The sequence below is a fragment of the Rutidosis leptorrhynchoides genome, chromosome 3 (genome assembly GCF_046630445.1).
Source record: "Rutidosis leptorrhynchoides isolate AG116_Rl617_1_P2 chromosome 3, CSIRO_AGI_Rlap_v1, whole genome shotgun sequence".
NCBI classification, from domain to species: domain Eukaryota; kingdom Viridiplantae; phylum Streptophyta; class Magnoliopsida; order Asterales; family Asteraceae; genus Rutidosis; species Rutidosis leptorrhynchoides.
The window spans coordinates 633,339,601-633,363,151 of record NC_092335.1 but is presented as its reverse complement, the minus strand read 5'-3'; the positions used below and the strand labels follow the sequence as shown (position 1 = coordinate 633,363,151).

Below are 23,551 nucleotides of genomic sequence, written 5' to 3'. Positions count from 1 at the left end.
CTCCTTTATCTTGTCTTCAAATTCCTCAGACTGTTGCACCATTATTTCAGTGTCTCTCTTTGATAACCTTTCCTTATCATTGGGACTATGACTCTTGTGCTTCGGACCTTTGAATACTTGAACCAAAACACCAAGTTGATTATCAAAATAGGTTGAGAAAACTTGTTCCGTTTGGTTGCTTTCACCTGTCAATATAGCACCTTGGACAACCACACCATTATCAACAATTTCCTCTTCTTTAATTTCAGAAAAAGAAAAAAAATCCTCACCATTAGTATCATAGATGGGTTCGGTATCATAGATGGATTCTCCATCTTCACCATCTGTATCATAGATGGGTTCAATATCATAAATGGATTCTGAATCGATTCTTTCCGAATCGTAGCGCGTAGGGAATCGTTGTTGGTTCAGTTCCAACTCGGCGATTCGCTTATATAATCGTTCAATTTCTGTGTCTCGAGGGTCTTCGTTGCCTCTTTCGGCGTGTCTACGATTATCTCCATCGCTGCCTCGGTCGGCGGTTCTGCAATAGCCTCCTCGATAACCTCCACGAAACATTGTTTGGCCAAAACATGAGCTCTGGATACCAAATAATGAAGAACTGGAAGATTTCCATTGCTTGCCAAACTTTTGACCCCAAAAAGGAGAGAGGTCGATTATTAAAGTTTTTGCGAACGAACCCAACTTCCACCATTTGTATACTTTATCCCAAATTTCCATCGAGTGCCGACAAAAAATCATAGAATGCTCGGTTGTTTCCACATCATCGTCACATAGAGGGCATCTAACGGTGTCCTACCTCTCTTATCGAGTTCGGTACGGACCGGGATACGCCTTTTCAATACCCTCCATATGAAAATTTCTACTTTAAAAGGAACCAAATTATTTTTTAATGTAGGATCTTGCGTTCTCCTTCGAGTCTGAATGAAGCTTCTCATCGATAAGTGATGATAACTTTTTTGTTGAGAACACCCCATTCGATGCTAGACGCCATACCCAAGAGTCGAAACTTTGATCTTTTTTGTGATACTCGTTTAGTAGTGAAATTAAATCTTCCAGTTCTCCTCGTGTTCTACCAGTAATCTCTCTCGTTGACATGGAATTCCATGTCGCCTTCTGACCAACGTACTCTTTCGAAGACGCTTGCATGCTGTTCTTGGTCGAGCTTGAATAATCTCCCGAACCTGGATTCGAGTGGGATTTCGCCTAACCAGCAGTCTGACCAGAAACTTGTTGAAACTCCATCCCGGATTAGCCTGCTGAACGAATTCGCGAACTGTAATCCTGTCTTCTTCTCGATATGTGAACCTGCGCGCAAGATATTAAACCATACACCACTCTTTCCTTTTGACCCGGAGAGGCCCGAAGGTAAGAGTAGTCCGTTAGCACCATGAATACTTTTTAAAGTCGTGACCCAAAGAGAGTTAGGCTCCAATTTAGCCCGCCACAACCATTTACCCAATAATGCAAGATTTTTCGCCCGCAAAGTACCGATGTTAAGACCTCCTTCACCGTAAGGCAAAAGAGCATCATCCCATTTGACCCAAGGAGTTTTTGAATTATCACCCGACCCGCCCCAAAAGAAATTTCTACGAATACACTCAAGGGTTTTTAAGACACTCAAAGGCGCACGAAAGAGAGAAAAGTAATATAACGGTAGACTATTAAGGACCGATTTGATTAGCGTTAACCTTCCCCCAAAAGAGACTGTTTTTGCTTTCCAATTCGCAAGACGAGAGTTAAATTTCTCAATAACGGGGTTTCCAATTTTCCACTCGGCTCATATTTCGACCCATAGGTAAGCCAAGATAAGTGAACGGGAATTCTCCAACTTTACAACCAACTCCACTAGCCACTATATCAATTTCGGTTTGTGGGACACCGAGACCGAACACTTGGCTTTTATTGAAGTTAATTTTCAAACCCGAGACTTTTTCAAAACATTTTAATAACTTTTGAAATTTTTGAAGAATAGATTATGAGGTCCTGGTCTTTAGTCTGTTTTGCAATTAGAGGTGGCGATTTGGACACATTTACTTATGAATAGGTCAATTCGGAGAAGAAACAGGTCATCAGTTGGGTTAAAAGTTGCCCAAAGGTGTTTTTTTAAATGCATAATAAAACCCTTAATATTTTATATCATAACTTTAATAATAGAAATAATGCAACTTTTGTAATCCTATCTGACACGTGGGTTCTCTATTTAATATTGTGTAATTAAAATATTTCGGATCAACCACACTATACACATTTTGACCCGTACGCATTCATTTTGACTCATTACCCAACCCACATAACTCTTCACTTTATCACCTCTAATTGCCATCTTCCAAAGTGATGATACTTCATTTTGAGGTTAAATTATCTTTCGTTAAGAGCCTATGGTGATTTTATTCTATATCTACGTACTAGTTTTAGTTAAATTGTACTATGTTGTTATCTTCCATTTTCTTATTTTTGTATAACTAATAATGTATATACAATGTTAACTTTAAGCAAGATTTCAAATATTTTTTTGTGCTCACATATTTATTTCTGACGAATTCTTTTTTGAAGATATGATGAGGAGACTATACTTTTTGAGAAAGATGTTAGGACTGCAATGCAAAGAGAAAGCAGATGGAAGAGAAATTGTTACAAGTAAGTAATATTCCTATGTGGTCGTTTGCATTATTATGAGTTTTAAAGTTTATATATATTTACCTTTAACATTAAATGATATATTTCATAAACCTTATTAAGCTCTATACTTTCTTTCCATCATTAATAAACAAGCTTATAATCTTATGTTATGATTTTTATTGTATATATTTCATATTATCACTTCTCCTCATTGTTCCTTGTATTTTATTTATTAGATTGTTCAACCTGCCTACCAATTAACATTGCAACACATAAGGTTTGAGACACTGGAAAAATTCAATAAAGCATTTGATAGGGCTTTGAGTGAAGGACAAGGGTTTGCAGTAGCTGCTCGTAATTGCAAAGCGTCAATCATGAAACTAATTAATGGACAATGTGAAGGTATTACCTACAACTTTTTTATGACAACTTACTAGTGGTGGCAAAATGGGCAGGTTAGGTAATGGGTCAAAAACATGTAGTTTTGCCATTTTGATAAGGATGAAATGGATCGAGTTAAAGTTGACCCTACGTGTGGGAAAAAAAAAATCTTAGTTTTTTCCTTATAAATAACTAGTGCACCTGCTGTCTAGGGGCCATTATCAAACAAGTTGAGTGGGACTCGTCTAAATAAATGGAAAAGCTTTCAAATGATCTTGCTTGCTGATGTTCGTAATGGGAAACTATCTGATCTTTCTACACGACATGAGGTAACTAATCCATAAGGAATTAGCTTTAAAGTTTTTACCTTTTTTGATTTGAACAACTATTAGAATTATAATTATAATATGCATCATTTGTGTAAATTCTTCTGCAGTCAAAACTAAAGGAGGCATTATATGGGACCAGTTGAATCTCTTCTTCAATTCAAGCGAGTAAAGATGATACTTGGCCTGCAATTAAAAAACTTTATCAAGGTAGTGTTGGACTGCACTCTCGGGCTTTTTGAAATGAAAGAAGACTCCAAAAAGGAGCTCCTTAAAGAACTCGAGAATTATGCACGGGACTTGGTTGAAAAGAAAGCTAAAGAAGAAGCCGGCCGAGCTTTATATCTCATGAAAGAGAGGTATTGACCCGTTTTACTGTAAACCTCTTAATAGGTGGTAGTTTTGACCCAATAAATATTACCTGTGTTCATTTCACAATAACAAAAAAAATCTGGAACAAGCCAACTAGTCATTTCAACGATTTATAACTTATAAATGACTTGTTCACTCCCAACATGTTATGCCCTTTTTTTTTTATACTTATGATGGTTGTCATAAATGGAAATATTCTTACTCTTACCTGATTATCTAAAAAACCGTGCACAGGTTTATAAGCATATTTAATCATGATAATGATCAAATGCCTCGAGTTTGGACTGGAAAGGAAGATATTCGAGCAATTACTACTAAAACAGCTCGCACTGCTAGTAAGTGTCTACACATTATTATACAAATAATATTAATATTTGTAGTTGTAACATATTATACATGATTATTTTATTAATCAATTTTCAAATTAATTTTCAGTCGTTAAAGTTGTTATCTGTGTTGGTCAATCAATTCGTTGTTTGGATGGAATGGAGATGTCGATAAGATTGCAGAAACACTAGTCCTATCTCTGTTGGATCCAATAGCTGCAGTGAATAACTCAACTTCAAATGATCCATTGGCCTCGAGCACCTGGAATAAGGTATCACTTATGAATGTTGTCAGAGGTGGCAATTTCGACCCATCTATTTATGAATAGCCTTATTTGGGTTATACTCTATCTCTAAAATCAAAAAATTTCATATTGGTTTAAAGTTGCTCAAAGTGTATAATTAGTTCATACGACCTACTAAAGTAGCTTGTTTCAATAAATTGAAGGAAAATTACATGTTGTTAACTTACTGTTTTCCTATTGTATGTATCAAACTAAGAGAACTTCTATTGTTTGAATTAAACTCACAAAACTTCGTTTTTTTTTTAAATCTATACGGATTTCATTTTTAGTTTATTTTTACGGTTTATTTTGCAACATGTTATGGAAATTTATCTTTTAAACCAGGTCCCAGCAACAAAGACATACATTGATTTCGCCTATTCAGTGCCCCCAGTTTCAAAAGGAGACAGAATATACCTTTACTCAAGCTATTTCTGCCCAGGCATGTTTACATTATATTGTTCCTCTTAATACTCTTAATATTATCTTTGGTGATATATTTTTAATAGTTAATAAATAAATAGACATATGGCTTTAATATAATTGCATTTATTAATTAGTAATAGTATTGTATTTAAGTAACTAGAAGTTTTGGCATCACAGTACACACACATGCATGGGGGGTCATAATAGGTGAATAGATGAAAATAAGTACACATTCATGGGTCATACTGCACTTGAACTAAGTTTTATGGTCTATAACTATACAAAATCACATGATAAGTTCATTTTTTATGTTAAATATGGTTTTAGTTGATATACATTTCGTGCTATGATTTTCAGGAAGCTAATAAGCGAAGGTTACCATCACCATGGGCTATTGCTGCCTTGTTTATATTGGGTTTCAATGAATTCATGACTCTTTTAAGGTTCTTTCTGATTTAGTTTATATGTCTATGTATATACATGTTTTTTATTACCTCGTGATTAACGTTTTAATTTAATTTGCAGGAACCCGTTGTATCTGATTTTGATTTTGATAATATATGACAACAATCTGACAACCTACCTCACATGATATGTACAATCATACACATACACTAATTGTCTCCTAATGAAACTTGAACCCACAACCTCCAAATGTGTCTATTCGGGATATGTTTTTTTTTTTTTTCCCCTCTAACAGGGCAAATATAGTAATATGATAATTATCGAAGTATCCCTATGTGTATTCATCAAGGTTGTTCGGTCGAGACCTAAAAAGGACGCGTCGGCCGAGTCGGGGACGCGTCGGGGACACATTGGTCGGTGGTTGACCAACGTTGACTTTATTAATAATTTATCAAATATATATTTATATATGTATAAAATAGTTGATTCTGTACCATAAATTTCTTAAATAAGAACTTGAATTTAAATACAATCAAACTTCAAACTCAATTAATGTTACCGAGTACACAGAGAAAAGAGCGGCCCGAAAAATGAAAACAAACCCTAATTTTAAAACATATCACATCTTGACGAAAATTTGACTGATTTTGACCGTTTTGACCAACTTTGACCGTTTTGACAGACTTTGACCGAACTTTTAGCTTTGGCCGTCTTTTGAGTCGGTTTTCAGAAAAAACGGGACGGAGAACCCAAAAAAACGACGCATCGGCCGACTTTTACAACACTGGTATTCATAAAGGATTTTGCAAACGACATCGTCATTAAGATTACGAGTTAAAAAATAATTGATAACTGCTATGTAATGTACAATTGATTTAATAACCCTTAACAACAAAAAATCCCTTCTTAAATCATAAAACTTCCCAAATGGGATTTCTTCCATATATAATGAGATGCTAACTCGTTTCAATAGTTGTCCAACCCGTTACACCTCTACATGATAGGGAGTCCCTAATATCAACACCTATCATTTAATTTTTTTTCTTTTGTTCTGTTTCGTGTCTTCAGCTACCAGGAATTCTTGCGTTATCAACCAAGATCGTTCCTACCGTTCTTAACCTTATGAAAAGACTCGCGGACCAAGGACGGAGGCCAAATAATCCACATCCTCATGGTTCTTAGTATCAACGAGCCACTTTTCATTGTGCAGGAGCCAATAAATAGTGACATTTTATAAACATTTCATCTAAAGGCAACTTTACTAACGAGATCTAATCCAATGGCTCGTGTGGACATGTTGTGAAAATTCAGCCGATAATCAAACTTCTAACGCATTCTGAAATATGTGAATATGAATCATATTGGGTTCTGCAGCGTACAAAAACCATATTTTATGCCTTAAATATTTTCTCTATGCAAGAGTGTATAAATTCTTGGTTTTTACTTATGTTTTATGTAGAGACCCATATATAGTACTTTAGTTTTACTAGTAAGATACCCTGATTTGTTTAATCTATAGTGTATGCAAATTGTATCTATTACTATTATTTTGTCCTCAACAAAAGGTGGTTTGGTCTAGTGCTATGGCCGTATGGCGTATAAATATTCCCACAATTAGGGATGACAAAATCACGTGTACCTAATGGGGAAACCCGAAACCCGTCATAATTGGGTTTGGTCTGACCCGAGTCCGTCGGGTCATGGAGCGGGTATGAGAATGGTTGCAAAAAAAAAAAAAAAAAATCCGGGTTCGGGTATGGTTTTGGATACAAACCCGTTTACCCGACCCATATACCCGACCCACATACTCGTATACCTGGCCCGAAGAATTTTAATAATAATTTTTATGTAAAAGTTTAGTATTAGTATTATATTGTTAATGTATGAAAGATTTCTCTTATTTGTTTTGAAAACGAGTATAATTTTTTTTTTTTTTTTTTTTTTGGTAAGCAAGGAAACTCTCTTATCAACGAGCACATTGGCTCCCCCATAGAAGGTAAAACCTCGGGTAATCAAGCCCCCCGAGCGCGACACCTGGTACCGGGTGAATAACTCATAGTTTACAAATCAAAATGGGTTACAGAAAACCAATAGAAAAGTGCATCTCCTTTTGACCAGCCATGAACTCCAAAGCTAAATTGCATTTGTACTCCTTTACAACCCGCATCCAATAATATTTGCATTTGAACTCTTTTACAGTTACCTCAAATTATATGCCTCATGTACTTTGGCCTCATTACAGCTGTGATTTTAGGCTGCTTTTATCGCAGCGTCAGCTGCCAATGTCAAGCTGAGGTGGCAACAAGTGACGGAAAGAAACCATGATATTGCAGCGTCACTTTTTGACGCTTTTATCCTTTAGTCAAAAAACTGACGGTAGCTTGACGGTACAACCAACCAATTATCAATTAATATTAAATATATTTTTGTTATTTATTTATTTTTCCCACCCAATTTCCAATCAGATTATACCACATCACTCTCCAAATATTTGACACAAAAACATGACATTTTGGGTTAACGGGGGTCAAATACAGTCACAGTCAAAAACCCACTTTTTCACTTAAAAGTGCACAATTTACCTCGTCAGGGTTAGAAATAGTCTTACTCTTTAACAAGGAGACCCAATCAACAACTACACAATGAGACTCATTATAAACTGCAAATCAATAACTTACTTTTCGCCTTACCCGCCTGCTACTTGAGGTGTTATTATTCAACGGATGCAAAAATGTAACTGAATGCATGTTTTGAAAGATAATGTAACTTTTTGTGGTAACATTCTTCCCATACTAGAAGCCTACAATAAGGAAAGAGAACTTATTAGTCAGTAAGTAATCCAAAATCAGTATTATAAAAATTGCAACGATTACTTCACATACACTTTGGCTTAAAGAACACAATCATTTCAAGAAATATTATCCTTAATATTCCATATCATAACTTATTACCATCACTTAAATATAATAGTAATTCAACCTAGATATAATTCAATAGAGGTGTACAATCATTAGTCAAATACACCACATAAAACATGAAATTATTTAATGACAGAACTTTCTTTATGTTATCTACTTTCAGATTGGTGCATACACACGTTCCACTTAATTTTGAACACTAAAATCTAGATAATGACGTATCAAAGAACTCGTAACCTACTACTGGTTCATTAAACTTGGACTCATCATTCTTAAATCACAGTTCGCTTGAACAATTGCTTGTTGAACCAAATGTGACCGTTGAGTCACAAACGTTTCATAACTCAACTGGAACCCGTCCCGTTTTAACTTGCGGGTGGGTCAGACGACCCGTGGGTCAAAGTAACAATTGCACTTGGCCAAATTGATGCAAACGCGCTCACAAGGCGCACAATAAGAATAAGACCAATAGAGACTTCATAAGGGACCATTTGAGCTGCAGATCGAACCAAGTGAAGCAGTAATCGTCTTCAACAATGGAATATCATTATGATCCCGAGTCTGTGAATCTAAACGATCAACATAAAGAACAATATCAGGCGGGTTTTTTTAGTAAACTTCTTTGCTGATGATAAAACACTCATGTTAAAACTTTGTTCCATTACAGATGAACGAAGGCCGGGTGTATCAAAAACCCGAAGATTAACACCATTAACCACACCATTAACTGAATCAGTTGCGGGTTGAAACGCACTGATTACAGTCTTATCTTCACCAAAAATTGAATTAATGGTGGAACTTTTCCCGGCCCCACATTTACCAATGACTAAGATATTAACCGAGAAATCAAGATCTTCATTTTGGTCGGATTCTTTTAGTATATAATAAGTTGTATTTATTTTTTTGGTAGAATTTTAATTTGGTTATGGTACAAGTCTTTTAATTTCAAAAAAAAATGTAGTATTATGTTTTGAAGTCACCAAATTACCAGATTGTGTAATTAATTAACAGATAACACAGAAGTGACCATGAAGATCAAAAAGTTAAAAACAGTCATGAAGATGTAAAAAAAAAAAATACAACAAACATGATAAACACGATATAAATAAAAAAGAAAAAGACAGTGACACCACACCACACCCAAGAGTCAAATGTCAAAGTACTGGAAGAAAAAGCAAAAAAATAAAATAAAAGAAGATCCATACATAATAATAATAATTGATAATTGATGCAAGTCTGAAATAAATATCATATATTATCATCAGTAGGAGGAGGTGGGTAGATAGATGGCATAATCATCAGCCGTCATCAGGCTCATCTGCTGCGACCCCTTGCGGAGGTAGGAGTGCTGGCGGAGTATTTCTTCTTTTTCTTTTTCCGCTGTTTCTTCATAAGCACAATCATCTGTTCCTTTATAAGCACAATCACGTATTTCTTCTTTTGTTTTATAAATTTGCAACTGGGTACCCCTAAAATGTATAATATTTGATTTAACATAATCAGGATAAAGAAAGATGGGATAATCCCTCCAATGGATTGGCATATCGCTGATCCCCCCATTTGCATTATAATAACGTTTGAGGGGGATGTCCACCCCTAAGTGACGGGCTATTAAGGTCACAAAATGCCCCCCACACATTGTTTTTTTATCGGCGGTGGCAAAATGGTACAAATAGTAGGCCACACAATAAGGAATGTTGACATGAGTAGTTTTGGACCGTATTTGTTCCAGGTACCACAGGTCAGACAAGTAAACCTTGTCCCTGTCCTGTGTCCGATAGAAAATAGTGTGTGTCAAAAACATGTGGATCAAACGGAACTCAACTTTGTCTATAGACAACACACTATTGTTAGTAAAATCGCAACCATTATCAAGGGCGGGGTCGGACCAAGAGTTGGAGGAGCTAAAGTTTTTCCAAACAGTATTTGGGTCAAACCTCTTCAACGCATGAGTAGAAATCTTAACACCCGACCATATGTAATCATCACTTAAGCGTTCTTTAGAGTAGATTTCTAAGCAACTCGTAAAATCCTTCAAAGACATCTGGTGGGGTCTGCCACCCAATTCAAATCTCATGAACTCCTCATCGTTCATGCCTTCCACATTTTCTTTAAATTTATAACTCGAATAAAACTCCACGCAAAGTTCCTTAGAAACATTATACTCATCCGTACAATGAATCAATTCTAACCAATCATCATAATAAGAAAACTCGTTGTTGCTTCCGTGTGCGTATTTTTGTCTCAACAAGCCCTCTACAGACTCGTATAACCCAACAAAATCCAACGGCTCCCAGTCCACACGCCAGTGTTTGCGAAGTTCAAACTCAAGATGAGGGTTACTGTTGTTGCTTTTTGCTGCTGTCGATGATGATGCCTCGGTCTTCTCGGATATCTTATGCAAAACACATTTGAACAAAAACCAATATATGTTAGTCAGTGTTGGCAATAATAATAATAATAATAATAATAATGTATGTATGTATGAGGTAATTAGTGTTGGAATCAAAAGGCTCTAACAACTCATGAATCAACTAACTTACACCAAAGAATGTGAAAATAAAAAATAATAATAAATAAATAAAATAAATACTTCAGTTTAGTTTAGTTTTAATACAGAGTATATAAAATGAAGAAATTAGGAACCAAAAAAAAAAAAAAAAGACCAACTTGTGTTGTTTTATTAACATTATCATTAACAATGATGATGATGATGATGATGATGATGATGATGATGATGATGATGATGATGATGATATACTACATAACACCCACCCAGCCACAGCCACAGCCACAGCCACAACCCACCCCAACACCAACACCAACAAATGAGCAATATAAAAATTAACATCAACATAGATAACCCAATTTTTTCATTTCAACTAACACTATTATTTACTCCATATTTTAACTAACTAAATCATCATACTGTAACATATAACATAGAATTTACTTACTATATCCATCGGAGATGGAGATGAAGAAGCATGTAGCCGTCCGCGATGGTCAACAATCGGAACAATCCGAGTTTGTGGTGGTCGAGCACGAAAAATCAGAGATGAAGCAGCAGCATTATTAGTAGCATCACCACCATCATCAAGGGTGGGGTCGGACCACGATTTCCAGGAGCTAAAGTTTTTCCAAGCAATATTTGCGTTAGTCCTCTTCCTCTTCAACGCATCATCAGCAGAATTATCACCCCTCAGTTCTAATTCTTCTTCACAATAGATTTTTAAGCAACTCGTAAAATCCTTCAAAAAAGACACATGGTGGGGTCTGCCACCCAATTCAAGTATCATGCCTTCCGGATTTTCAACCTCAGGATGAGGAGGAGGAGGAGGAGGAGGAGGAGGGGCTTGCATCACCCACATCTACAAAAACCAATATGTGAGTCAGTCACTGCAATAACCCCCAAAAAATAATACAGTATTATTTAACCAGATTGAAATTGAAATGAAATATCGAATCATCATGTAATCACTCACTCACTCCCAAATGCCTTCCCATTTCTATGTATGTATATGTATGTATAAGGTAATTAGTGTTGGAATCAAAGGGCTATCTAACAACTTGTGTTGTTTTTTATTCACCACAGATTATTAACATTAACAATGATGATAATGGTATACTACACATAATAGCCACCCACCCACACCCCACACCCAACAGATGAGCAATATAACACATCTAACCTAAAATCAACATTATTGGGTTAGATAACCCAATTTTTTCAACAATTTACTTACTATATCTATCTATACTTCAAACTCAATGTCTACCAAACATACATCAATTAGAAAGCCTATCTTCAATTTCGTCCCTAACAACAATTTAACCCAAAACGCCTAAACCCTAATTCCCAAAATCATGAAATAATTCGCAAGATGGAAAGTATGAGAATAACATGATGTAGTCCAATTATTCAGCATATAATCGGTTAAACATGGAAATTATAGAATAAACAGGACGAATACCAATTATCAAGCATCAAGCACATATAATATAATATAATAATCGGGTTCATGGAAAATCACAAAATAAAAAATCATGTATCTGATAATTTTGTACCTTTTGAATCTTATTCATCATGTTTGATTTTATTTGATTAGGAAGAGAAAAGAAGCTGATTTTTTTTTGTTGGAATACCTGATTTTTTGTGTAATATGTGTGCGTCGCCTTAGGTTAACGACTCTGTGTTTTTTAAATTAGGGGAAACTTTTATTATTATTATTATTATTATTATTATTATTATTATCCCTTTTATTTAACCGACATCCTTTTTATTTTTCTTTTACTTTTTCAAAACTAAAATAATAAACTTTAAAAAAAAATATCCCCAATATTATATTATACACATACTAATAGCAGCCAAATTTCTATTTCTTACACTCCCATTGGTCCACTTAGGCATATTATAACTATTCACGATTTGCACACATTTTACACACACTATTTTCACACACTTTCGGTTTTTAAGTAAAAAAAAAAAAAACACGATATCTCCACACTCCACACCTTCTCAGTCGTCTCCCATACCCTCTGTCACGACCCTACTTTTTCCGTTATCTTTTACCGTTAATTATTTAACGATCGTTAACTGTTATTCGTGCCACGTCATTTCTATGACCTATATTATTATTTTTGTAATAATATATATATTAATTATTATGTGTTATGTGAATATTTGTATTCATATTTTAAGTTATACGTTTCTACGTGTCGCGGATTTCTATCCGGCGAATCTTTTCGGTTTTCAAACCAACGGTTGAGCTTTTGGGATTTTTAAGTCCTAAATATTTTAATTATGATATTTTTATGTCATATGATTATATATGGTATTTATATATATTTTTCGTCGCGTATTTGTTATCTCTCCGAATTTTCAATCGCGTAGTCGTGTTTTCGCGTTTCGGGTTTCGTTCGAGCGTTCGGGCCATAAGAAATTTACATTTAAGTGATTTGGGCTAAGTGGGGCCCACCCCACTAATATTTTCGGCCGAAGCCTCATGGGGGGAGGGAGTACTCCCTTGATTTTTTTTCCTTCTTGCAATTCATTTCTCATTTCATCATAAACCTAAAACTTATTTTTGCTCTCTTCTCCCTCTTGCTCCCTCTCTTGCCGTCGCCAAACCCAACACCAACATCATCATCATCAATTAAAATCAAGCTTGGATCATCAATTCATTAGCATAATCGGATTCTACGCGATCTCCTCTACACGATTACATCTTTCAATTCTTGATTAGGGTATAAACCCTAACCCTAGATTTTTAATTTTTCTTTACTTTTCTGTATTTTGATGTTATATTGATAGTATGATAGTTACATGTTATTGTATTGATGATTGTATGCATAGAATTGCTCAAATATATATGTTTTCGGTTTGATTGAATTGGGACAGCAGCCTTTTCGTTCATTTCTGATATTGTAACTGATATAAAAGTGAAATTGAAGTGTTTAGATGAGTTCATCTCATCAATACATTAATTTTAGACTCCGGATTCATGTCATTTCGATTCTCGGAACTCTAGATATGATTAAAATGGCATTTTGTTAAGATTGAAATATGAAAACGAAATGAACCAGGTTTGGTCCGACTTTGTGGCCACTTTTGGTGTCTTTAGGGTGTACTAGTGTGTTAGGATTGATGATGGGATGAACTTTCATGTTCGGGTCATCTAAATCCGAGCCACAGATCACCCGTTATGACTAAAACACGTTTTTGAACGGATTAAAGTTCCAAGTAGTGTAATGGCTGATCATCACGACTTGGTTACTGTTCTTGGAGTGTTCTTGAGTGCACCAATGTGTCGGGTGGTTTGATTAGGCGGAGATATATATAAGGCTCGCCGAAAACCGACACCCGGGGCTCAAGATATGACCCGATGAACTTTTGATTTAAAACTTATGGTTAATTAGTAAAACTTATGATATAAATAATGAATTTCATTATTATTAAATTACTTATGATATAAAAAGTAATTATTATAATTTAAGACTTATGATATATATTTATTATATCATTATTTAATTACTTATGATTTAATTAACATTTTAATTAAACTTATGATTAACAATACTTTTATTATTAATGGAAAATACTTATGATAAGTATTAAACTTATATTATGAGATTATTATAATAAGACTTATAATAAGGATTAAATAATTATTTAATTATTATAAGACTTAGTTATTATTTAATTATAAATTAATTATTAAATACTTAAGATTTAATAATTATAATTAGAAACTTATGATATGATTAATAATTCATTATTAATTAATAATACTTATGATATGATTAAAATTTATTATTAATTAATAATACTTATATTATGACTAATATTTAATTAATTAATTAAATACTTATGTATTATTAATTATATCATTTAAATTTAGTTTAACTTTAATAATTCATTTTAATTTAATTAAACTTATGTTATGACATAATTATACATATATAACTTTAAATAACATTATAACTTATATTATTACTATAACTTATACTTTTAAAATTAATGTTGACTATGTTTGACCAAGGTTGACTTTTGAGTTGATTTTAGGTTGACTTTGACTTTCAGTTGACTGTTGTTGACTTTCTAATTAAGGAAACTTTCCTAACTTAAAAACTTTCTAAAAATAGAAACTTTCTAAATATGGAAACTTTCTAAATTTAGAAACTTTCCTAAAATATAAACTTTCCTAAAATATAAACTTTCCTAAAATAGAAACTTTCCTAAAATAGAAACTTTCCAAAAATGGAAACCTGCTAAAAATAGAAACTTTTTAAAAATTGAAAGTGTGTGTCTGTACGCTGTTTCGATCAAACCGATGCATGTTGAGTATTGTTCTATGTCTACTTGCAACATGTACAATAGCTATCATACTAAGACTTGACCTAAGTTAGTTATTTATATCGACCTGCTTTATTTATAGGTCGGCGTTGTGATCATTCCTGATCACTTTACTTCGTTTGCTGTTCGCTTATTTGTGTGGTTTCTTCATTTGCTATTAAGGTGAGTTATAGTCCCGTTTTTACATACTTTTCAAAGTATATTTTTGGGATGTGATTACATGCAATTTATTTTACGTTTAGACACAAGTGACAATTAAATTTAAATTATTCGTTATGAGTTGAACAAAAATATTCCCTAGTCTGGTAACTGTAATCACTGGTTTCTACGGGTGAACGCGAATCCTACGGATAGATCTATCGGGTTTGACAACCCTATTTCGAGCTAGTCGCGCTAGCAATTTATAATCGGAATGTTTAGTACTTCGTATTTTGTTGTAGATACACTGTTCGGTGTATATTATTTATTGTGTTTGGCAAGGGTAAATAAAGGGTTAAGTGGTTACTGGGTGGCTCATTGATAATGGAATAATGTTTAATGTTTTCTAACATTTTAAATCTTGTGGTCTAAAGTTTATTCAATTATTTAAACCTATAATTCACTCAACATTTTTGTTGACAGTTTACTCGCATGTTTTCACAGGTACTTGAGTTTATTTGATGCTTCCGCTGTGTTAGAAGAGTCTGCATGCATTTGGGCAGATTTTATGAAACATTTATGAAACTTTGAACTTGCATTCTATTTTTGGATAATTTAAACTTATGGGTTTTGTTGACAATGTTTTATGTCAACTTTGGTTATTGATATGTTGGGTTATTTAATCTACATATTTTAGTATGTTTCCTTTTTGGGAAACTTTTGAAATAAAAGAATGCAATGTTGTTTATTTAATTCATTTAAGTTCGATCAAGCTGTGGGACCAAGTGACGGAGCCGTTAAGTGTTTTGACGGGGTCATCACAGTTGGTATCAGAGCTCTGGTTGTAGGGAACTAGGCGGTCTTAATGTGGTCAACCCGTGGTTCTTAGGGTTTAGAGTCTAGTCTACAACCCGACCCTTTTGCTATAGCATTATTATGCATTTCATTTCGTACGAGTTATATCATAAGCATTTATTTCTATGTTGTATGTGGTTTGTGGTTTTACTATTTGCAGATGTCGACTTCGAGCAACAACTCCGTTCCTGCTCCTGCTCCTTCGTCTGCTGCCAGACGCTGTGATGATCAACCTTTGATCGATGATCCTGTTAACTACTACTTTGCTACCATCACACACATGAACAGAGCTTACAACGACAGGACGCGTATTAATGCTCTTAGTGATTGTATGCGTACCTTGCTGCATAACGAGGTGATGGACGAGATTCGAGCTAGTATGGATTCGTTCGTCAGTTTCAAGCATAATGTTGGGTTCGAGAATCGTAAGCGTAACCGTGAGGTGGACGCTAAGTTCGAGGCTCTCGAGAGCACAGTTCGTGGTTTGAAGGCAGAGTTGGAGGTAGTGAAAGGAAAGTTGCGGAAGTATGAGACTCCTGCCGAGACTCATGTCGGCCCAGCTTATCACACCCGCTCTAAGCAGATGTGATATGATGATTCATGATTGATTACTTATTTCATAAGACTTAATGTCCTTTTATACTTACATTTTTGGGTTATGTACGGCGTTTTGCCGAGGATTTTATTAAGGTTTTTGTTATGGGATATTTTTTTCATTTATGTATGGATGGTTATTTCTTTATGACATCTATTATCATTATCATATTTTATTTCTGATGTTGTGACTCTTTGCATGTTATATTATGCGTAATATAAGTTCATGTATGTTAGGTGCTATGTATGTTGTATGATTTTATTATAAAGTATGTATGCATGTGATGGTTATTTCTATAACAACCATAACTGTCATGTTATTACTCATAGTGTTCGTTGACTATTATTTTAATGGTTAATCTTTTCGTGTTCGATCTATTCCTTTATAACACTGGTATTATTCTTAGTACTAACGGTTGTGTTATTCTGTTTTGAAGATCATGCCTCCCCGCGAGTCCAACGAAGCTCGTATGCAACGTCTTATCTCCGAAGGGATAGCTGCTGCTATGGCAGCAAATGCTAATGTTAATGCTAATGCGAACAACAACAATCAGGTGGGATGCTCCCACAAAACGTTCATGGCAAGTCGTCCACAAGAATTTAGTGGTACTGAGGGACCCATTGGACTTACTCGTTGGTTCAAGAAGATTGAGTCTATTTTCAGGGTTAGCCGAGTCCGAGAGGAGGACAAGGTTAGTTTTGCTAGCTGCACTCTTAAAGACAGTGCATTGACGTGGTGGAACAACTTGGTTAGTAGTTTGGGTAATGATGTGGCCTATGGTTTGACCTGGAATAATTTCAAGGAAAGACTGATCACCCGTTATCGTCCCCGGGGTGAGCTTAAGAAATTAGAGGCTGAGCTTAAGAACTTGAAAATGAAGGGCACCGAATTAGATGCGTATGAGCAGAGGTTCTTTGAGTTGACTTTGTTATGTCCTAATGCTTACGCGGATGAGGACCGCAAGATTAAAGCTTATATTGATGGGTTGTCTGAGAAAATTGAGCATGGGGTTGTGTCTAGTGAACCCCAGACTATTGAGGCTGCTATGTCTATGGCCCATAAACTTAATGATAAGGTTTTGAGGAGAAGTAAGACTGCTGTGACCGAGGCCAGTGAAGAAGTTGTTAAAAAGGCTGATAATGGGAAAAGAAAGTGGGATAACAACCGCAATCAGAACCAAGGTCAGCAGAAGAAACAGGATACTTCTGGTGCTAATAACCGTAATCAGCGTGTTTGTCCTCGTTGTTATAAGGCTCATGAGGGTTATTGTACGGTTACTTGTAAGAGGTGTTCCAAGCAGGGACACATTGCTAAAGATTGTACAGTGCTTTTGCCGGGTGCTGCTACTCCTGCTGCAGGTGGTAATAACAATGCTGGTAACAATGGTGGGAATGGTAATGGTAATGGGAAGCCGAAGAATGGTGGAAATCAAAGAGTTTGTTATGAATGCGGTAAGCCAGGGCATTTCCGTGATGCCTGCCCTAACAAGAAGACTACTGAGAATGCACGTGGAAGAGCGTTCAACATTAACGCCAGGGATGCTGAGGAAGATCCTAAACTTGTTACAGGTACGTTCTCGGTCAATAATTTGTCAGTTTATGTACTATTTGATTCTGGGGCTGATTTGAGTTTTGTGTCGAGTAAATTAAGTCCAAAAATCAAAACACCGTTAACTCATTTAGACAATACTTATATTGTTGAGATAGCTAATGGTAAAGTGCTTACTGCTAAGACTGTGCATCGTAAATGTAACATTAATTTGGCTGGTAGAGATTTTGAGGTAGATTTGATACCGATTGACCTAGGTAGTTTTGACATTGTTATTGGTATGGATTGGTTGTCTACGAATCGTGCTGAGATTGTGTGTTATGATAAAGCTATTCGTATTACTAATGTGGTTGGAGAGCCGCTGATGGTTTTTGGAGATAAGAAATCCAGACAGTTAAACCTTATTAGCTGTTTGAAAGTTCATAAACATCTTCGCAAAGGCTGTCATGCTATTCTAACCCATGTTGTTGATTCTGGTAGAGAAGAGAAGAGCGTTGGTGATGTTCATATTGTTAGAGATTTTCCCGAGGTATTTCCCGAGGATTTACTTGGCCTTCCGCCGCAACGCGCGGTAGAATTTCAAATTGATCTTGTTCCCGGTGCTGCTCCTGTAGCACGTGCTCCTTACCGTCTTGCGCCTTCCGAACTTCAAGAATTGTCGAGTCAACTCCGTGAGTTGTTAGACAAGGGTTTTATTCGTCCTAGCTCGTCCCCTTGGGGAGCTCCTGTTCTGTTTGTTAAGAAGAAAGATGGTTCTTTTCATTTATGTATTGATTATCGTGAATTGAACAAGCTTACTGTTAAAAACCATTACCCTCTTCCGAGAATTGATGATCTGTTCGATCAGCTTCAGGGTTCATCTGTTTATTCTAAAATCGATCTTCGTTCCGGCTATCATCAGTTGCGTGTTATAGAATCTGATGTTTCGAAAACTGCTTTTCGCACCCGTTACGGTCACTTTGAATTCCTTGTTATGCCGTTCGGATTGACAAATGCACTTGTTGTGTTCATGGACCTCATGAACCGTGTGTGTAGACCCTATCTGGACAAGTTCGTTATTGTTTTCATCGACGATGTCCTTATTTATTCTAAGAATGATGAAGAGCATGAAGAACATTTGAAGTTAGTGCTTGATCTGTTGAGAAAAGAAGAATTGTACGCTAAGTTCTCTAAGTGTGCTTTCTGGTTAAGAGAAGTTCAATTCCTTGGACATATTGTTAGTAAACAGGGAATACAAGTTGATCCTGCTAAGATTGAGGCGATTGAAAAGTGGGAAATTCCGAAAACTCCTACTCAAATTCGTCAGTTTCTAGGGTTGGCAGGTTACTATAGGAGGTTCATTCAAGATTTCTCTCGTATAGCGAAACCTCTGACTGCTTTAACGCACAAGGGGAAAAAGTATGAGTGGAAGGATGAACAAGAGACTGCTTTTCAGATTTTGAAGAAGAAGTTGACTACCGCTCCGATATTGTCACTACCTGAGGGTAATGATGACTTTGTTGTTTATTGTGATGCTTCGCGTCAAGGCTTTGGTTGTGTTTTGATGCAACGAAAGAAGGTTATTGCGTACGCGTCACGACAGTTGAAGATTCACGAGCAGAACTATACAACTCATGATTTAGAGTTGGGGGCTGTTGTGTTTGCGCTTAAGATTTGGAGACACTATCTTTATGGGGTCAAGAGTACTGTGTAGACCGATCACAAAAGTCTTCAACACATCCTCGATCAGAAACAGTTGAATATGAGGCAACGAAGATGGATTGAGACGTTGAATGATTATGATTGTGAACTTTTATATCATCCGGGTAAGGCCAATGTTGTGGCTGATGCGTTAAGTCGTAAAGAAAGGGCTGAACCTCGTAGGTTTAGAGCCTTGAATATGACAATTCGAACAAACCTCGCGAGGCAGATTCTTGAGGCACAACAAGAAGCCTTGAAGGAGGAGAATTTTGTGAATGAGAATGTAAGGGGCATGGCTAAGAAGTTTGAGGTACGAGCAGATGGTACTAGATACTTTGCGGGATGTCTTTGGGTTCCGAAGTTTGGTGATCTCCGACAACTTGTTTTAGATGAGGCTCATAAGTCTAGGTACTCTATTCATCCTGGTTCAGGAAAGATGTATCATGATCTTAAGGAGCTATATTGGTGGCCTAATTTGAAAGCTGATGTGGCTACTTATGTGGCTAAGTGTTTGACCTGTGCTAAGGTTAAAGCCGAACATCAAAAACCGTCTGGACTTTTGGTGCAACCTGAGATTCCCGAGTGGAAGTGGGAAGGTATTACTATGGATTTTATTACTAAGTTACCGAGAGTCGCGGGTGGCTATGATACCATTTGGGTGATTGTAGATCGACTCACTAAGTCAGCTCACTTTTTTCCGATTAAGGAAACCGATTCGATGGAGAAGCTTACTCGGTTGTATTTAAAGGAGATTGTTTCTAAACATGGTGTTCCTGTATCTATTATTTCAGACCGAGACAGTCGATTTATATCGAGGTTTTGGCGATCCTTACAGGAAGCCTTGGGAACTAAGTTAGATATGAGCACCGCTTATCATCCTCAGACGGATGGTCAGAGTGAAAGGACCATTCAAACGCTAGAAGATATGTTACGAGCGTGTGTTATTGATTTTGGTAATGGGTGGGATAAATATTTGCCGCTAGCTGAATTTTCTTATAATAACAGTTATCATGCAAGTATTAAAGCCGCACCATTTGAAGCGCTGTATGGTAGGAAGTGTAGGTCTCCTGTCTGTTAGAATGAGGTTGGGGATGCTCAACTCACAGGTCCAGAAATTATTCATGAGACTACCGAGAAGATCGTACAGATTAAGGAAAGATTGAGAACCGCCAGAAGTCGGCAAAAGAGTTATGCTAATAAGAGAAGGAACGATATTGAATTTCGGGTCGGTGATCGTGTTATGTTGAAAGTATCACCTTGGAAGGGTGTGGTACGTTTTGGTAAAAGGGGAAAGTTGAATCCTCGTTTTTTTGGACCGTTTGAGATCACAGAGAGAGTTGGACCCGTGGCTTATCGTTTGAAATTGCCACAAGAACTCAGTGTTGCTCATGACGTTTTTCATGTTTCGAATTTGAAGAAGTGTTTGGCCGAGGCCGATGAAACTATTCCTCTGGAGGAGCTTCATGTTGATAAACAACTCCATTTTATTAAGGAACCTGTTGAAATTATGGATCGAGAGGTTAAGACACTCAAGCAGAGTAGAATTCATATTGTCCGAGTTAGATGGAACGCCAGACGCGATCCCGAGTTCACTTGGGAGCGTGAAGATCAGATGAGGCAGAAGTACCCGCATTTGTTCCCAGATGCCGAGTCAACCCCTGCACCTGCTTAAATTTCGGGACGCAATTTTTGTAACGGGAAGGTACTGTCACGACCCTACTTTTTCCGTTATCTTTTACCGTTAATTATTTAACGACCGTTAACTGTTATTCGTGCCACGTCATTTCTATGACCTATATTATTATTTTTGTAATAATATATATATTAATTATTATGTGTTATGTGAATATTTGTATTCATATTTTAAGTTATACGTTTCTACGTGTCGCGGATTTCTATCCGGCGAATCTTTTCGGTTTTCAAACCAACGGTTGAGCTTTTGGGATTTTTAAGTCCTAAATATTTTAATTATGATATTTTTATGTCATATGATTATTTATGGTATTTATATATATTTTTCGTCGCGTATTTGTTATCTCTCCGAATTTTCAATCGCGTAGTCGTGTTTTCGCGTTTCGGGTTTCGTTCGAGCGTTCGGGCCATAAGGAATTTACATTTAAGTGATTTGGGCTAAGTGGGGCCCACCCCACTATTATTTTCGGCCGAAGCCTCATGGGGGGAGGGAGTACTCCCTTGATTTTTTTTTTCCTTTTTGCAATTCATTTCTCATTTCATCATAAACCTAAAACTTATTTTTGCTCTCTTCTCCCTCTTTCTCCCTCTCTTGCCATCGCCAACCCCAACACCAACATCATCATCATCAATTAAAATCAAGCTTGGATCATCAATTCATTAGCATAATCGGATTCTACGCGATCTCCTCTACACGATTACATCTTTCAATTCTTGATTAGGGTATAAACCCTAACCCTAGATTTTTAATTTTTCTTTATTTTTCTGTATTTTGATGTTATATTGATAGTATGATAGTTACATGTTATTGTATTGATGATTGTATGCATAGAATTGCTCAAATATATATGTTTTCGGTTTGATTGAATTGGGACAGCAGCCTTTTCGTTCATTTCTGATATTTTAACTGATATAAAAGTGAAATTGAAGTGTTTAGATGAGTTCCTCTCATCAAGACATTAATTTTAGACTCCGGATTCATGTCATTTCGATTCCCGGAGCTCTAGATATGATTAAAATGGCATTTTGTTAAGATTGAAATATGAAAACGAAATGAACCAGGTTTGGTCCGACTTTGTGACCACTTTTGGTGTCTTTAGGGTGTACTAGTGTGTTAGTATTGATGATGGGATGAACTTTCATGTTCGGGTCATCTAAATCCGAGCCACGGATCACCCGTTATGACTAAAACACGTTTTTGAACGGATTAAAGTTCCAAGTGGTGTAATGGCTTATTATCACGACTTGGTTACTGTTCTTGGAGTGTTCTTGAGTGCACCAATGTGTCAGGTGGTTTGATTAGGCGGAGATATATATAAGGCTCGCCGAAAACCAACACCCGGGGCTCAAGATATGACCCGATGAACTTTTGATTTAAAACTTATGGTTAATTAGTAAAACTTATGATATAAATAATGAATTTCATTATTATTAAATTACTTATGATATAAAAAGTAATTATTATAATTTAAGACTTATGATATATATTTATTATATCATTATTTAATTACTTATGATTTAATTAACATTTTAATTAAACTTATGATTAACAATACTTTTATTATTAATGGAAAATACTTATGATAAGTATTAAACTTATATTATGAGATTATTATAATAAGACTTATAATAAGGATTAAATAATTATTTAATTATTATAAGACTTAGTTATTATTTAATTATAAATTAATTATTAAATACTTAAGATTTAATAATTATAATTAGAAACTTATGATATGATTAATAATTCATTATTAATTAATAATACTTATGATATGATTAAAATTTATTATTAATTAATAATACTTATATTATGACTAATATTTAATTAATTAATTAAATACTTATGTATTATTAATTATATCATTTAAATTTAGGTTAACTTTAATAATTCATTTTAATTTAATTAAACTTATGTTATGACATAATTATACATATATAACTTTAAATAACATTATAACTTATACTTTTAAAATTAATGTTGACTATGTTTGACCAAGGTTGACTTTTGAGTTGACTTTCGGTTGACTTTGACTTTCAGTTGACTTTTGTTGACTTTCTAATTAAGGAAACTTTCCTAACTTAAAAACTTTCTAAATAGAAACTTTCTAAATTTAGAAACTTTCC

At 35.4% G+C, this 23,551-nt stretch overlaps 1 protein-coding gene and 1 pseudogene across 2 annotated transcripts; one reads left to right on the top strand and one right to left on the bottom strand.

Annotated features, from left to right (window-relative positions):
* Positions 1-2,430: 2,430 nt before the first annotated feature.
* Positions 2,431-4,267, top strand: LOC139902365 (protein ROOT HAIR DEFECTIVE 3-like; annotated as a pseudogene).
* A 4,881-nt stretch (positions 4,268-9,148) lies between these two features.
* LOC139899056 (uncharacterized) lies at positions 9,149-12,265 on the bottom strand. 2 transcript variants are annotated; one of them, XM_071881872.1, is made up of 4 exons: positions 12,129-12,265; positions 11,018-11,431; positions 9,998-10,455; positions 9,149-9,529 (listed from the first exon to the last, which is right to left on the bottom strand). In XM_071881872.1, exons 1-4 carry the CDS (start codon positions 12,147-12,149, stop codon positions 9,322-9,324), a joined length of 1,101 nt encoding a protein of 366 aa, XP_071737973.1. In that variant the 5' UTR covers positions 12,150-12,265; the 3' UTR covers positions 9,149-9,321. The 2 variants fall into 2 exon arrangements, with proteins under 2 accessions (XP_071737973.1, XP_071737972.1); XM_071881871.1 differs by having other exon boundaries at positions 9,149-10,455.
* Between the last annotated feature and the right edge of the window lie 11,286 nt (positions 12,266-23,551).